Source organism: Molothrus aeneus, chromosome 3 (genome assembly GCF_037042795.1).
Source record: "Molothrus aeneus isolate 106 chromosome 3, BPBGC_Maene_1.0, whole genome shotgun sequence".
Taxonomy (NCBI): domain Eukaryota; kingdom Metazoa; phylum Chordata; class Aves; order Passeriformes; family Icteridae; genus Molothrus; species Molothrus aeneus.
The window spans coordinates 95470042-95485777 of NC_089648.1; the positions used below are offsets into that span (position 1 = coordinate 95470042).

The 15736-nt window shown below is 37.2% G+C and overlaps 1 protein-coding gene across 1 annotated transcript in view; it reads left to right on the forward strand.

Annotated features, from left to right (window-relative positions):
* The window catches only part of COL9A1 (collagen type IX alpha 1 chain), a 61354-nt gene that overhangs the window by 19847 nt on the left and 25771 nt on the right, over nt 1–15736 (forward strand). Inside the window, exons 13-25 of the mRNA XM_066545913.1 lie at nt 4517–4540; nt 4853–4906; nt 6478–6531; nt 8116–8148; nt 8243–8299; nt 9010–9063; nt 10266–10319; nt 12507–12560; nt 13939–13992; nt 14658–14711; nt 14894–14947; nt 15054–15107; nt 15321–15374. Coding sequence (XP_066402010.1) covers nt 4517–4540; nt 4853–4906; nt 6478–6531; nt 8116–8148; nt 8243–8299; nt 9010–9063; nt 10266–10319; nt 12507–12560; nt 13939–13992; nt 14658–14711; nt 14894–14947; nt 15054–15107; nt 15321–15374 — 654 coding nt within the window. The remainder of the gene's footprint in view (nt 1–4516; nt 4541–4852; nt 4907–6477; nt 6532–8115; nt 8149–8242; nt 8300–9009; nt 9064–10265; nt 10320–12506; nt 12561–13938; nt 13993–14657; nt 14712–14893; nt 14948–15053; nt 15108–15320; nt 15375–15736) is intronic.

Here is a 15736-nt window from a genome sequence, read left to right on the forward strand (position 1 = left end):
GAATGATGGTTGGCATGTAGGAATTTAGCTTAGGAAAAACCTCAAGGAAGATGAGTAAATAACAAGATAGCTAGAATAAATTATAATAAGACAACATATAATTAAAAGTTAATTAAAAATTAGATTAAATTTGGAGAAATTATTTAAATTAAATAGAAGAGGTATGATATTCTAGTATAAAACTCCTTGTGTATTTGTATTTTTGACCTTTTCCTATTAACTTTCATTAGATTAGAATCACTTTGTGGACACTTTATTTTTCATGAATGCTCATTCTTACCTGAAAATTTGGAAAATAGTTAATATAACGGCTGGCTGGTCTGCAGGCTCAATATATGAGCTGAATTTAGTCACAGAAAATGGCAGAACTGAGGTAGGTTCTAGGTAGACTGAAACCCCTAGATTTTTCAGTTAGAGAGGGTTTTTTGTTTTCTTTGTTTTTGTTTTGTTTTGTTGGTTTTTTTTATGTCAACTAGATGGGGAATTAAATTCTGGGTTGTAGGCAATGTATATTACTAGATACAATCTAGCTGAAAAGAAAAGGTAGTTAAACTCTGTCAGGTGTGCTTGCTCAGATCATATGGGAAAAAATGATCAGAGGGATGGACTACCTATCCTGTGAGGAAAAGCTGAGAAAATTGTGATTGTTCAGCCTAGAAAATACATGGTTTGAGGCTGACCTAATTTCAGCCCTCCGGTACCTGAAGGGACCCTACCAGGGAGCTGGAGAGGGACTTTTTACAAGGGCATGTGGTAGCAGGACAAGGGGGAAATGGCTTCAAGCTGAAAGAGAGTAGGTTTAGATTAGATATTATGAAGAAATTCTTTGCTGTGGGGCTGGTGAGGCACTGGAACAGGTTGCCCAGAGAAGATTTGGTTGCCCATCCTTGGAAGGGTTTAAGGCCAAATTGTATGGGGCTCTGAGCACCCTGGTCTAATGGAAGGTGTCCCTACTCATGGCAGTTTCAGCTAGGTGATCTTTAATCTCCCTTCCAAACCAAGCCATTCTGTGCTTCTATGATAGGAAAAAATGGGGAAATAAAACTGATTTACTGAAATACTTGGTTGAAGTACTGTGGCATTTTAGCCTGTCAACCAAAAGAAAAACTGAGTTGGGGAAAACATATGTGGTTTTAGCTCACCCTTTGCAGAATAATGCAAGAATAAGTAATTTTAAACCCTCCAGAATAAGTGGATTCATAAAACATGTACAAAGAGGGTTAATCTCAATTCGGAGGTTGAGACGTTAATTTGGGAAAGCAGGAAACTGGTCCAACTTATCAAGGTAGAATGCTGATTCTTTTCAGAGCAGCAGGACTTTTGTCACCATGTTTTGAAACTGTAAAAGCAATAAATCTGATAAGATTTTGGAGCATTGTTCAAAGCTGAGTGATTTTGTTTGCCCTGAGACTTTCAATCCTAAGGTGATAACGCTTCAGTGAACCTCAGTAGGGAATGCCTTTGGAGTTGTTCTGCCTCTGCTTACTAAGCAACTGAAGCTTGTATTTTCAGGTGAATCCACAGGAATATTTATAATGAGGAAAGGAGAATTCCAATTTATTTAAAAAAGAGAAAAGATGGATGTACTTAGTCAACTCATGTAATTTCCCTCGTACTTATTAAGATTTATCCTTAGACCTCACATGTTAGGAAGAAGCCTAGTGATTGATTTTGTAGCTCCATGGATGTTAACCCATACATGCTGAGTCCATATAGAGAGATTATTATTCAAAATAAATCTTCTAGGGAAGCCTGTATAAATGCAGTTTTCCCTCTGGTGAACGGCTGTATGTTACTGAAGAAGTCATGCAGCTACTGGAAGATTCTCAAAATGGCCAGCACTGGTCATCTGACCTTTAGTGAGATTGTACCTACTAACAAAATCCACAAAAATAAAAAACCAAACCAGCAACAACAACAATCCCCACAACCCTGTTACCTAAACAAACAAAAGACCCCCCTATAGAACCCCAACAGAACCCACCTACTGTAAAAACAAAACAGAAAAAAAACCCCAACAAACCCAAGTAGAAATGGTAGTGCCAGAGTGCAATAGTTCTAATTTTCAGATTCAGAGACTTTTGGAGAAGCTCTTTCTACAAATGTGAAGTAATGGGGCTGTTTAACCTTTGCACTTCTTTGGTTTGATCCATGAAACCTCATTTACCAGAAACACAGTGAGCACAATTATGAATCTGCATACTGCCTACATGATTAATGGAATGCTTAGGTGTAATTATGCACTGCTTTGAATACTGTCAGTGGCTTTTTTGCAAGTGGAGTAGTCCCTAGATAGTAATCCAAAGACTTCATTTTTCACAGAAACTCTTAAGTTGTTAAAATGCTCAGTACAAACAGAAAATCAGATGCCTTGGGTACAACACTAATTAGTTTTAAATTATTATCACTGTTTTTCATGCTCCTCTAGTGATATTTATCAGCCAAGTTAGGACTTCTGGGTATCTTCAAGAATGAATATTAAGGACATAAAGTTTTATCATTTGCTTCTCTGCTTCTATCACCTCTTCTTCCCCAGAATGTATCCTGGCAATCTTCAGTTATCATCCCCATATTTTACATTTTTTCCTGCTTCATAATTTTGTTTTAATTTATTCTCTTTGTCTCATCTCTTTGGCGGATAATCTTTTAAATGACAAGGTTACAAAGTTCTTAGAATTCTGTGATTAATTCAAGTAATTTTTTTATTCAAGTAATTTAAATATGCTGTTGTCTCTGACCTGTCCTGGTAGATGGAGCTGGGGCTGCTACATTAGATATATGTATTGCACTCTTCAGTCCATTCTCTCTTTTAATTCCCTCCAACTTTTCTATGAGCTGATATTTGATGTGGCATATGGGGAGGACTGTGTGTATTTAGTGACAGAGAATTTGAAAATATTTTAAGGTCTGCTAAAACACAGTGTCCAGCACAGAGTACACTTGCAAACACTGGGCTCTTTGTGGTGGATAGCATGGGTTCTTACCAGATTACAGGCTAGGTGCCTCTGAGGCAGGGGATTGCAGACTCTGGGTTGCTGGCCAGGGCTGTGCGCTCCATGTGCTCCATGGGTCAGATGGGCACCTCCACAGCACACAGCAAGCCCCTGGAAATGCCAGGCTGCAGTCCCAGGCCGTGTGGAGAGGCTTTCCCTTTAGGAAACAGACAGAGGAAGGAACATGGGCAGCTGGTTGGGACAGGAGCTGCTGAGCTGCTCTGTTTCTGTCCTTACTGATGATTGCCCTGGAGCTGCTCCCAGCTTTGCCACTTGGTCTGCTTGTAGGGAGTTCATGGCCGGAAGGGTGGAGTAGCTGTGTGGGGAGGCATTGACTGCTAGGGGAGAGTCCCTGCTTTTTGCTAGGAAGGTGAGGAGATGCAGTGGAGCGGTCAGAGGAGGAGAGAGCCTTCTCCTGGGCCACTGTGTGGGCTGGTCACAGTAGCTGTAGCTGCTTCTTTTGGTATCATTGACCTTCCCTGCCTCTGTTAGGGGGTGTGTTAGGAAGGGGTACTTCAATGAGACCTGCAAGCAGGTGGTTTCCTTCTTTTAGAGGCAGGGGATATTATAATATTGAATATGTGATGCAGTGAAAGTTTGATTTGTACAGTCAAATATAGATATATATAATATGATGAATTGTAGCAAGGAAGTGTGAAGTAATAGCAAAGGCATTATGTAGGTTATGCAATCTTAATTTCTGCTGTGTATTAAATGGTTAAAATGGAATGATTCTGATGAATGCTTGCAATTTTCCTGTGTTATACTGACTTTTCTAAACAGGATTACAAATACAACCCTGGATTGACATTCAGCCCAGTTGCCTTATTACATCAAATCTCCTGAATATTTAAGTATATTTGGGATTTTGCATTTTAGTGTTTCATATATATCACCAACACTGTTCTCCATAAAATTTTCCATTTTCTTTAGTAATGCAAGACCAAGGGATCTGTTTTCTTAGAGGGAGTATATCATCCAAATAGGCAGAAACACAATTATATCTTGGGCATTTCTTGTTAAAATGATTCAGAACGACACTGATGGAAAATATAAACAGGAGAAGTTTGGTGTTCTTTCTCATAACCAAAACCATAAGTTTAATGGATTCAGGCCTCAGGGAAGCATGTGGGGAAAAAAGTTCACTTTTATTATAAATTCAAATGTACCTTTAGAAGGAAATTATTATAGCATAGATATATTTATCGTGGTACCTTATAATTAGCTAAACACAAAGCCTTTAATGTCTTCATTCCCTTGTGGAAGTATATATGTTTATAAATATGTGTAATGGTACTGCAAGGCAAGTTAACCAGTAATTTAATATTCTCTGCTGATACCTACTACCTAATAATAAAATTGATTTTTAACAGTAGTTAAACAAATTTTCAAAATGATTTTGCAGAATCAAATGGGGGCGTTTTTACACCTTTTTAATCTGAAAGACTGTATTCTTGGAAAAGAGCTTTACTAAGTTTGGAATCCTCCCCATATTTCTGATCTCTCTTTTCCATATTTCACAGGGCAAAGGGCTTCTTGGGCCACCTGTAAGTATCAATTTTACAATTCATAAATATACTGTTCAATGAATCTGTTTGAATATTTAATAAGGCTATTATAGTGTAATTAAAAGTAATTCAGTGAAAAAAGAGGTGGGTTTAATCCTGATGTTCTGTGTCTATTATGTATGTTTTCTTCTGCTACCCCTGAAGTGTGTAGGTCTGTGGTATGTGCGGCAAGAATATTGGTGTCTGAAGGCATGGTTTGTTGTTTGTGAGAATTACATGTTCTCAGTCCTTGGGTGTTTGTTACATTGGTGTTATATGGTATAGAAATACTATTTACCTTGGTTGTTGCAGGGTCCAGCTGGTGCAGCAGGACTTCCTGGGGAAGTAGGTCTTGCTGGTCCACCTGTAAGTACTCCTGTGTTTGCTGAAAATGCAGGTTTATTCAATTAATAGAAGGTACTTAAAGAAAAAATGGGCCATCTAAATAGTATTTGGGCTATCACAGCATTTCCAAATTTTTTTTTTTCTCTGCAGTGATCAATGGTAGAAGAAGGATTATGTTTGAAGCTCATCAGAAATAAGAACAACATGTAGCACAAAGTCAGGGCCGCCTGTCAGATTAGAATTAAATGTTTCAGAGTGGCCCATACTCTACTTCTCTTATTCAAGGAAAGCTGAAATAAAAAAGCAAACTTGACAGAAATACAGGAAATGTAAACCTTAACTACTCAAACTACTGATTTTCATTTGCATACCAGTGCACATGGCAATTCAGTGTTTCTTCTCTGTCTCACTTTGTGTGGCTCCATCTATTGACCTTACTGCTGAACTGTGCACTCAGTTTCACCAAACTCCTGTTTTGACCACACTTAACTGAAATGGAAGCTGAAACCAATTGGTACTTTTCTACTTGAAATCTGAAATGGCATTAAAATTTAAAATTTAAAATTAAAATTTAATAAAACCTACTTTTAAATGCAACTATAGAAATGAATTTAAAAAAGAATAATAAAAACTGCAAATTTGCTTCAGAAGATGATCCATCTAGCTCACTGTCTTGTCTGTAGGAAGGGCAAGAATGGATACCAAGGGAAGTGTACAGACTATTTATAAAATGGCATTTTTCTGTCATACTGTCACACATTCTGTCAGTCACTTGGTAGTTCAGAGACTGCCTGAATCAGAAATTGCATGTGAGATGCCTTTTCAAAAGCTGCATGTGAGCCTATTCTCCATTAATGCAGTCAGATCTGAATCCATTTATATCCCAAGCCTCCATAATACATTGTAATGATGAATCCCACGATATAATTATGCATTGCATGGAAAATTTGGCTCTATAGTTCTCATGTTTTGAGATTTAATAACTTTACTTTTTTAATCTTGTTTATTGCATTTATGACTTAGTGAAATATAAAAAGTAATATTGAAATGACAATATTAAGTTAAAAGATGGTCTCTGCCCAATTATTAGATCTATTTTAATTAAAAACCTTCAAAAAATAATTTGCAGAGGTTCCACATTGTCTTTACTTATGAGAGCACTCAGCATCAAAATTTCACAAACGGGAAAAAATTCTAACTCGGGAAATTCCTCTTGTGCTCCGCAAAAGTGGATTTTCTCCTCTCTCTCCTTTTGCCAGTTACTCTAATTCTTTTTGTTCATAACTTAATAGCAGTTATAGAGGAGGAGTGCATAGATAATCCTATGGTCAGGTGTTTCAGATTTCTAAAGCAGGTGAAAATGTTTTGCTTTTCTTGTGACTCCTATTTCACAACATGGCTGCCATTCTACTGAAAAAAATAGTTTTTTCATTCTGTTCTGGGAGTCATGTTGTGAGTTGATGTTTTAACTGCCTACCCAGTCTGTCCTTCTGTAGCCACCTAATTTCACTCTGTTGTTGCGCTCTCTGATTTTGTGACTACTGTTTGTCATTATTACTATCAATCAACGAAAATATTTTACCCTTTTTAAGGGAGATCCAGGAAAAAGAGGGCCACCAGGGCTACCAGGACCTCCAGGTCCTCCTGTAAGTGAATATGTTTAATATGTGCTTACATCTGAATTTTGCTGCTTGAACAAATCTTCTCCCCAAGTTCTACAGCTGAATAATGACTTTAGGATATCAGAAAGATTTTGATCTTCCACTTAGAAAGCAAGTTTCCAGTTTTTATTGTTTAAAAAAGGCAGTTTGAAATGCAAATTTTGTAACTTCTGTCAGGATGCCTTCCTATTTCTGTAAACTGCAAATTCACGGGTTTTAAATTCCCCTGTGAATCATAATACTGTAAATGTAGTCTTTGTTGGGCCTCACTGGTATTACCTCAGCAGAGGCAGGCTTTTCTCTGTTAGGAGAAGAAAAAAGTATTTGGCTTGTGAGACAGAAATACACGCTTCCAGGTGGGTTGAGTTCTAATATCTTTCTTGCAATCAGATCTGCTTCTTGCAGGGAATAAAAGAAAGGTTTACAGCAGTGCTTTGCCTCTCCAGGGGAGCAGCTATCTTTTTTTAACCTCTGGGGAGGAGGGATGTGTGTTATGCCTTTATCTTGTGGCAATTTATCTGCCCAGAGAAATAAAATGGAGAGTTTGGCAGACACATCTCAGCCTGGGGTCTGGGAAATGCAAATCACTGGGAAAGGTGTTGTGCTGATGTCTTTTTAAAAGCTGTACTATTCCTCTGCTGGGAACCTCCACCCCCCACTCTTTAGGGACAGACCCTAAATACAAATGCTTTACTTATGCCATGTTTCTTGTTTTAATGCAAGTTGCCAGAGAATTGGAGGCAGCATTTCAAAAAATGTGAATGGTAAATTGGAGAAGAGTAATCAGTGGTGTATAGTGCTTCTATTCCTTAAAGTTTTGTCTGTTTTAGGTTTCTGGAGTGCCACAGTCCCGCTCCAGTTGATAACATTACCACCCAAATAACTCTTGGCTTTTTAAAAATCCTTGTGCATAAAAGACCATTTTTTAAGGAGCTTAATCCTTAAACTCTCCTGTGCTTTTCTCTGAAACAGTGTGCTCCCTCCCACAGAGCTTCAGAGAATCCAGCTGCTGCTGTGAAATAATCTTTCTCCCTGTTGTGCCTCATAAACCTCCTGTTAGCTTCCATCAAGTATTTGATTTAATATGAGAAAAGGCCTTCCCCCCACTGAGTCCACCTCATTGCACACCGATGTCTAGTTTATTGCAACTGTCACCTACCAATACTTTTGGGAAAATTGTTTTCCCTGTAAAAATAATTTTCTCTGTAAAGATCTGAATATTTTGGTGAATGGCACTAAGTTATTCTTATTGTAGAAATTGCCTTGGTTTCTGTAGGAAACTAATGGGGGTTGGACATATTTGTTCTATATTTAACAGAAGATATATTTGATGTAGTTTAAAAAGCAAAATAAATATTTTGGAGTTTTTTTAAAAGCTGTTCTAAGATAAAGGATGGAACCTGCAGTACTATAATAAGGTTAAGGTACTTTTCATGTGAGAGATCCTTTGGTTGATTGTATTTCTGATTCCATGTTTAGGTAGTAGTTTTCTCCAATCACTGTGTTGCCTAATGACTCATGTCTGGTTATTTCTGTATTACTGACTTTGATAAATTTAATTTAATTTAGGGAACGATTGGCCTGCAAGATGGTGACCTGTTGGTAAGATTATTGTCCATGTTTTTATTTCTTTTTAAGTAATCTCAGACAATCTTATTCAGCCTATGTGGTAATAACTATGTGAATGCTTTTCCAGTGTCCTAGCGCTTGTCCTCCTGGCCGTCCAGGACATGCTGGCTTAATGGGTATGAAGGTAAGAGAGCTGGTTTGTTCCAGCATTCCTTCCAGAGGTGCTGTCTCAAGGCACTAGGGAGGGTAATTACTGACTTGAAAAAGGACATTTCCCTGCTAATTTCAAAAAGGATTGCATCACTGTGGTTGCTTATGGTTTTTAACTCGTGACTGCCAAAACAACCTCTTCTTGTTGAAATCTCTTGCTACTTCTCTAACCTTCACTGTAAAATTTATGTGTGGTCCTGAGAGGATTAAAGTATGCGAAGGACTGCTTCATTCACGTCCTGGATAATTTGTGGTCTGACTCCAGAAACTCTAAATATTTCCCCAAATCCTTGATCTTTTTGACTTCTTTTTCGCTTCCTGGGAGACCTGTAACATACTCAATTGAAATTAACATGTTTTGTGTCTCATTTTAGCTAAGATTTTTTAAAAAATATATTCTTTGCTGGTTTCCAGAAATACTGTTGGCCTCAGGAAATTTTTATGGGATAACATAAGAAGTAACCTGCCTAGAAATGCAGCCTTGTTAGATCCAGAAGCAGAGATTTTGAGCATGGTACTTAATATGTAGTGTTTCCTAGACTGGTGAGGAAGGAGTAGTGAAGGGGCGTTGAGAGGGAAAAGCAAGACAGCTCTCAGCAGTCTATGTCTGCTTGGGAAAACTGTATTTTAATTTTGAATAGTCTCTATTTATTAATTTATTTTGGTTTTTTGTGTTTATTTTAGGGGCAAAAAGGTTCAAAAGGAGAGTCTGGTGAACCAGGAAAACAAGGTTATAAGGTAAAGTAAAAAAAGAGGAAAAAAACTGCTGTTGTTTTTAGCAAACTTATAGTAGTTTAGCCTCACTTTCAAAAACAGTATTATATTCTGTTTTAACAGAATGCATGAAGTGATACTACATATCATAGTGCTCCAGAATAGCCAAAGGCACTTCTCTATTCTTTATTCACCTGTACTATCTATTTATTATGATGCACAAGTCATACTCCTCTTGCTTTTGATTTTGATTGTTCAATTTGATTATTATAGAACTTATAGGGAAAATTAAAGCTAAGTTTATTAATTGAAAAACTTTCAAACATTTAAATGCAGGATAATTCCCTTTATTTACCAAGTTAGCTGCAGCACAGATAAGTACTTAATTTAAGAATGAGAGGGAAAAATACATTTGAGAGGGAAAGGACAAAATGTAAGCTCATAAAGAGAGGCCAAATCTGATTCATCTTGAAAACTGAAATGTTAATCTCTCAAGGTGTTTAATTTGAATTAACCTTTTTATATAACCTCTTTAATATTGAAATATTTACAAGAAATTTTCAGATTTGTACTGCCTTGGTCCATGCATCAATGTTGCAGGGAAAACCATTAGAGAAAACTTTTTGCACTTTTAGTCTGGAAGAACAAGAATTCATAGAATCCTAGAATATTAAGAGGTTGGAATAGACCTTAAAGATCATCTAGTCCCAATCCCTCTGCAATGTGCAGGGACACCTCCCACTAGACCAGGTTTCTCAAGGCCTTACCCAGCCTGGCCTTGAGCACTGCCAGGGTTGGGGCATCCACAACCCTCCTGGGCAACCTGTTCCAGTGTCTCACTACCCTCACAGTAAAGAATTTCTTCCTACTATATAACCTAAATTTCCCCTCTTACACTTTGTACCCTTTACTCCTTGTCCTGTTACTACAGTTCCTGACAAAATCCTAAAGGCATTAATGCCAAGAAAAATTGAATGACAGATTAAGGGTAAAATCTCATTATTCTTTGTACTGAGGTTTCTTTTAAATTGCCTTTTTGACTAATAATTAAATGGAATGTGAACCTGAATGAGTATCTTTCTGAGGAAGTGGTGTGACTTCATTTGGATTTCTTTCAAGTGGGACATGGTGACAGAAAACATTAATTAGGACAAGCACCTCAAACCATGACAGAGCAATATGCATGGTATGGATTGGCTGCAGATATATTCCTTTTGCTTTCCCAGGGTGAAGAAGGGGACCAAGGACCCAGTGGTGAAGTGGGAGCTCAAGGCCCTCCAGTAAAGTATTTCCTTTTAAAGTCTTACTCATTTTCTTCCTAATGACATATATTTTTTTCTTATTATTGTGAGAAAACAGATATTACAAAACCTCCACACAGCTTTCTCTTTATTCTGCCTTATTGTCTATGCATCAAATTAGCATTATTTAAGTCCTTCCAAAACACACATTATTGCTTGGAACAAAGCTCCATATAGTTCTATGGAAAGGCTATCTTTAAAAACTATTTCATGTCCTAAATTTTGTGTTGTGCTTAGATGGTGAAAATAGTTGCATTTTTCCCCTTCTTTTTCATAATTTTAATCACTCTGACTTCATTGTGTTTGAAACACAATCAGCTGTGAAATTCAGACTTAGCTAAGATTTGAGGATGAAGTTGCAACCACTGAAGAACAGGTTTTTTTTTTTTTCCCTGATATTTTTTGCCTTTTGCACAGGAAGTATCCTTCAATCATATCTAGTTATTTTCTTGTCCTGAATAACTGTGCTTCATTATGACACTTACCTCTTCAGCTTGTTCCATGTGAGGAACTCTTAGGGTTACCGTGAATGAAAAGGACAAGGGAACAGAATAAAAGGGTCATTCTAAGGAGGAGAAACAGGCATAACACCTCTAATTTCTATAGTTTATTTTCTGATGGGGTCTCATGCTTTTTTCTTAGGTGTAAAAGTATTTATTTAATGCCATTGCTGTCCAGATTTGATGCTATACAGGAACTTACCTTAACACACATGACATCTAAATGCTAAATTACAAAATTCTCTATGAACATAAACATATGACAACATAAACCTTTGGATTATGACTAGAAAAAGGTAAAAAACAGACTAAATAAAGGAAAGGGTCCATTCCTTCTGATGCCTGATCCTGAAAAGTTATCCCTGAAGCCGACAAAGTACTTGTGTAAGAAGCAGCTTCTGCTGTCTGAATGGCCTGTGGGGACCAATTCATTTTACTCAGTTTTATTAAAATTTAGGATTCATAATATGCAGAAAGTGATATCAGATAGATAATCCATGTGAAAAAGGACAGACAATGCTTTAGAGGCACAGATTGAGGGTCTGTAGACTCTGCTTTATCTTCTTATATGCTCCTTACATAAATGAATGAAAGGGGTTGAGTATCCAGTCTCCACCACAGCACCTGCAATCCAGCCAATGTATTCCACTGACATGATCTGCATAAGATAGCCACCACTGGGAGAGGTATTGTTTTTGATAGAAAGTATTTTCAAAAAGTATTATCAAAGTATTGGATACCACAGTGTGCTTACTTCCAACTGTGATCTTAGGAGCAGGAGTAAGCTGTGTTCATCTCCCTTGTGGGGCTGCTGTAGTGCTTGTTGCATTACTATGATTTTCCCCACCTTTTGGGCTGACAAGGTTTCAAATGTTCTGTGCAAGATTCCAGCCAGCTTTGTGAGGAGCAAGTAGAGGCTGCCAATGTAGAATCTGCTTGAGGACTGGGTTTGCCCATGCTGTGGGGAATGGCCTGTAGCTGTTTCAATAATGCAGCTGCAGGACAAGCATGTTATGGCTGGGGGTTTGGTCTCTGCAGGAGACATCTCAGGCAGTGTCAGTCTCTTGGGAAGAGGAAGATAGTGAAGCCAAATTTCCCACAAGACTCTTTTGAAGGAAAGTGATGACAGCTGTGATGATAGTTATGATACATCCTGCTGCATTAGGATGTCTACTCAATTTAGCCTCTTAGTGAACATATAAACTTAGCACTTGTACTCTTGAAAGCCTTGCTCTTTTTTATCTGCCCCTGGGGCTCTGTAAAATCTCCTTCATCTGTCCAATCCCCCACTTAGGACAGCTTAGCACTTTTGCAAATTTGGCCATGTTCCTTTCACACAAGCTGCAGGTGAGAATGCTTCAACTCTGAGGTAACCAGGAAGAAAAATTAGTGGGTTTTTTCTGTCCTTGTGGTGTATATGTGGTTTTATAATACAGCCTGATAGTTCTGTTACACTTTTTAAAATTCTAAAATTAGTAAAATATCAAATTACCATATAAGTTAAGAATTCTAATACAGCAGTAGTTAGAATTCTCCTTTAATACTAAGAAAATAGTTAAAATAATTGTAAAGAAAGGGTGTAGAACTCTTGAGTCTTCTGTCTGAAAACTAGGACAGTTCTGATGAGAAGAATTAAGCATAATTTGAATATGCTTTTCTATTTCAGGGCATTCTAGGTATCAGAGGTATAACTGGTATAATGGGACCTAAAGGTACCAAAGTGAGTATTAACCTTCCTATAACATTGCCTATATTAAAAAAAAGGTACACCTCTGAATGGTTTAAAAGCTTATTTAAGCTTCTTATTTATTTCGCCTGTATTTTCTTTCTCCTGCCAGCTGTATTTCCACACCTACTGCACTTCTTGTTAGGAAGAAAGGTAGCTCAGTCCTTCTAATTGATGAAGGACATGTAGTCTTTACTCCTTGCCCCCACTCCTTGCATTTATGGCAGTTTTACACGTATGCAAGTTTGTAGTTAGCAAGATAGCAAGTTATAACAATTATAAACTATAGCTTTTTAATTAAAGCTAAAATTTATTAAGTAGTCCCTCTGTGATTTGTATCTTTCTAAAGCCTTTTACTTCCATCATCATCTGAGTTTTTGTCAGGAGTTTTTATTGAGAGTTTGTTCTTTTTCCCATTCTTTCTTGACATCTCTATGTCTTAAATTGCTGCCAGTGGGATTAATATTTATTGGGCTCTTACTTTGCTGGAAAATTTTCCTTTTGTTTGTCGAAATGTTTCTGTCTGTTATTTCAAACATGGGTGCTACATTTCTAGTCTCGTGATCTTGTTAAAGCTGTATAGTAAAAATTTCTGAAAGGAGTAGAACATAGCAATCCTGCCATTGTCTCCTGCTCCAGAAGTCAAATCATGTAAATCTTGTGATCATCTCTCCTCAGAGGCAACATCAAATTTCTCCCGATTATGAATCTTCTCATGAATGATCCTAACATCTTGGACATGTTTGCTAAGCTATTTCTATCTTATACTTCACTCTTATGGCCTTTGTGTGTTCTAATTCTTTGCAGTTATTTGCCTACATTTTCTGTAATGTTTTGTCTACTTTGAACATTTACTACATCTGTTTGACTAAGGAGTTCCATGTTCTCTCTAAATCTTTTTTAAAACAATTTTTTTCTCCCCATTTACCTTTATTTACAGGGTATTGATTGCATTGTTTCCTTGAAACATATGTGATAAAAATAGCAGCAGCATACTTGATGATTTCTCTGCATAATTTGACATTATTCTATACATTCTGTACATTATACAATATAGTATTATTAAAAAAGACACAGAGATTTTTGAAGTAACATGTAAAGGTCTACTTCCTTCCTAGATTTTTAGAGAGTGATTTGAATGTTGTTTTTTGACTGATATTTTTAAATATTTAAATATATTTGCTTTCATATCTCCATTAAAAAAAGGAAAAAAATGGATTGCCTTTTTTTTTTTTTTTTTTTAATTGGAGCTATAAAGCCCTCTCATCTGTAGAGACTTTGTAGCTCCTAGCAAAGCAGGAGGACACATAAGTTGTTAGTGCTCCAGCAGCTCACTTTAATATCTGTCTTGTGTCATCTATTTGTTTGGTAGGGAGCTCGTGGTCTTGATGGTGATCCTGGTCCCCAAGGTCTTCCTGGTGCACCTGTAAGTAGAATGTGGCGTTCTCCAAACACTTCCCAGTTAGTGCAGCTTTGCAGCTATGAATCAAAGAAGCCTCTGATTAATCCAATTCTATTGATTCCCCACAGGTGAATAAATGATATTACAGTGATATCAAGTCAGTAATGTCTTAATGTTCCCAAAGATTTTGAGGTAGATGAACCCATTTTAACTTCTTAGTATGTTATGGTTTCGTCTTCCTGCTGTGCATTAGGGTGGCTTGGAATTTTTCAGGTATCAAACCAGAACAAAACTCATACAGGGTGATTTGGGCAATCTTTTGTTGGAGGTTTTTAGTGTGTGTATTTTATTTGTTTGGGGTACTTGGTTGGTTGGTTGTTTTTTTTCTTCAATTCTGCCTTGCTCTCTGCTTCCATAGCTGGAATTTGTGCTTGTAAGTCTGTGTTAAACAAGTGCAACATACTTTGCTTTGACACTCCTGAATGCTCAGGTGATGATGGCTTGAGCTGTTTTTTAAAATATATCTGTCAACTGCAGTTTTAAAAAACTGCATTTTTAAATATAGTGTGACTTTGAGTTGTCTACTTTCACCAAATGTGGATTATATTTGTTGCTTTTCTGAGAATTTAGCTAAAAAAATCAAGGAAGTTTATTCTGATTTTATTTCTAAAGTATTTTTTTTTTTGTAGGGGGATCAAGGACAGAGAGGTCCACTAGGAGAGGCAGGTCCGAAGGGAGAAAGGGTGAGCACAGACAAATTTTGACTCGTGTTGACTTGCAAACATTAATTACTTAATAGCATATAAACATTGCATAACTGGTACTCTCCAAATAATGTGTATCTGAATGAGTATGTATTGACATTCTTTTCAGCTGCCATTTCATTGTCTTTAGCTTAATTTTTAAGTATTGTTATTATTCTTAGGGTCCTCAAGGTACAAGAGGAATAAATGGCCTCCCTGGGCCTAAAGGAGAACCTGTATGTATATTTAATTTATTTATTTTCTTCATTCAATGCTACTTTGCATATTAGGGCTTGGGCAAAATCTTTTCAATATTACAATAATTTTTTTTCTTTTTTCAAGGGTTTACCAGGAGTTGATGGCCGTGAAGGGATCCCTGGCATGCCTGGAGCTAAAGTAAGACACAATTGACATGTTTATGAGCTTTGGTAATGCCCCAGATTTGTTCATTAATTTGTGGCTGCTGCTCATGGCTTTATGCACATTATTAGGGTAATTGAATTAACATTTCTCTACTACAGATAGAAAAGTATGTCAACTCTGTATTCCAGAAATAAAATTTTCCATCATGTTTGATTTGCATAAATTACAACTTAAAATGTTTTACAGGGCGAACCAGGAAAACCTGGAGCTCCAGGTGATACAGGGCTCCAGGGATTGCCAGTAAGTATTGAGTATTTTACCTTTGAAAGGTAGGCTCACTTCAGATCATAGAAAGGCTGTGTATTGGTTGATTTGACTCTGATGTTGGAGTAATTCTAGCGAAAATCTAAGCAAAAGGCTCAGGGGACAGTGTGTGTAATGCAAGGGGAAATTCTGCTATGTGTATGCAAAACCTTTGCACAGCAGTCTAAATCTCCTTAGGATGCCATTGTGGGGAACTTGGCCTCACAATACACTTGTGGCCAGGATGTGACTCTTCTTGTGTTTCTCCTACCTGAGACCCCGTGGATCCTATGGTGTGACCCTATAATTAGGGCTGGTCTCTTAATATTGGCTAGGGCCCAGCTATTCCCAAACTGAGC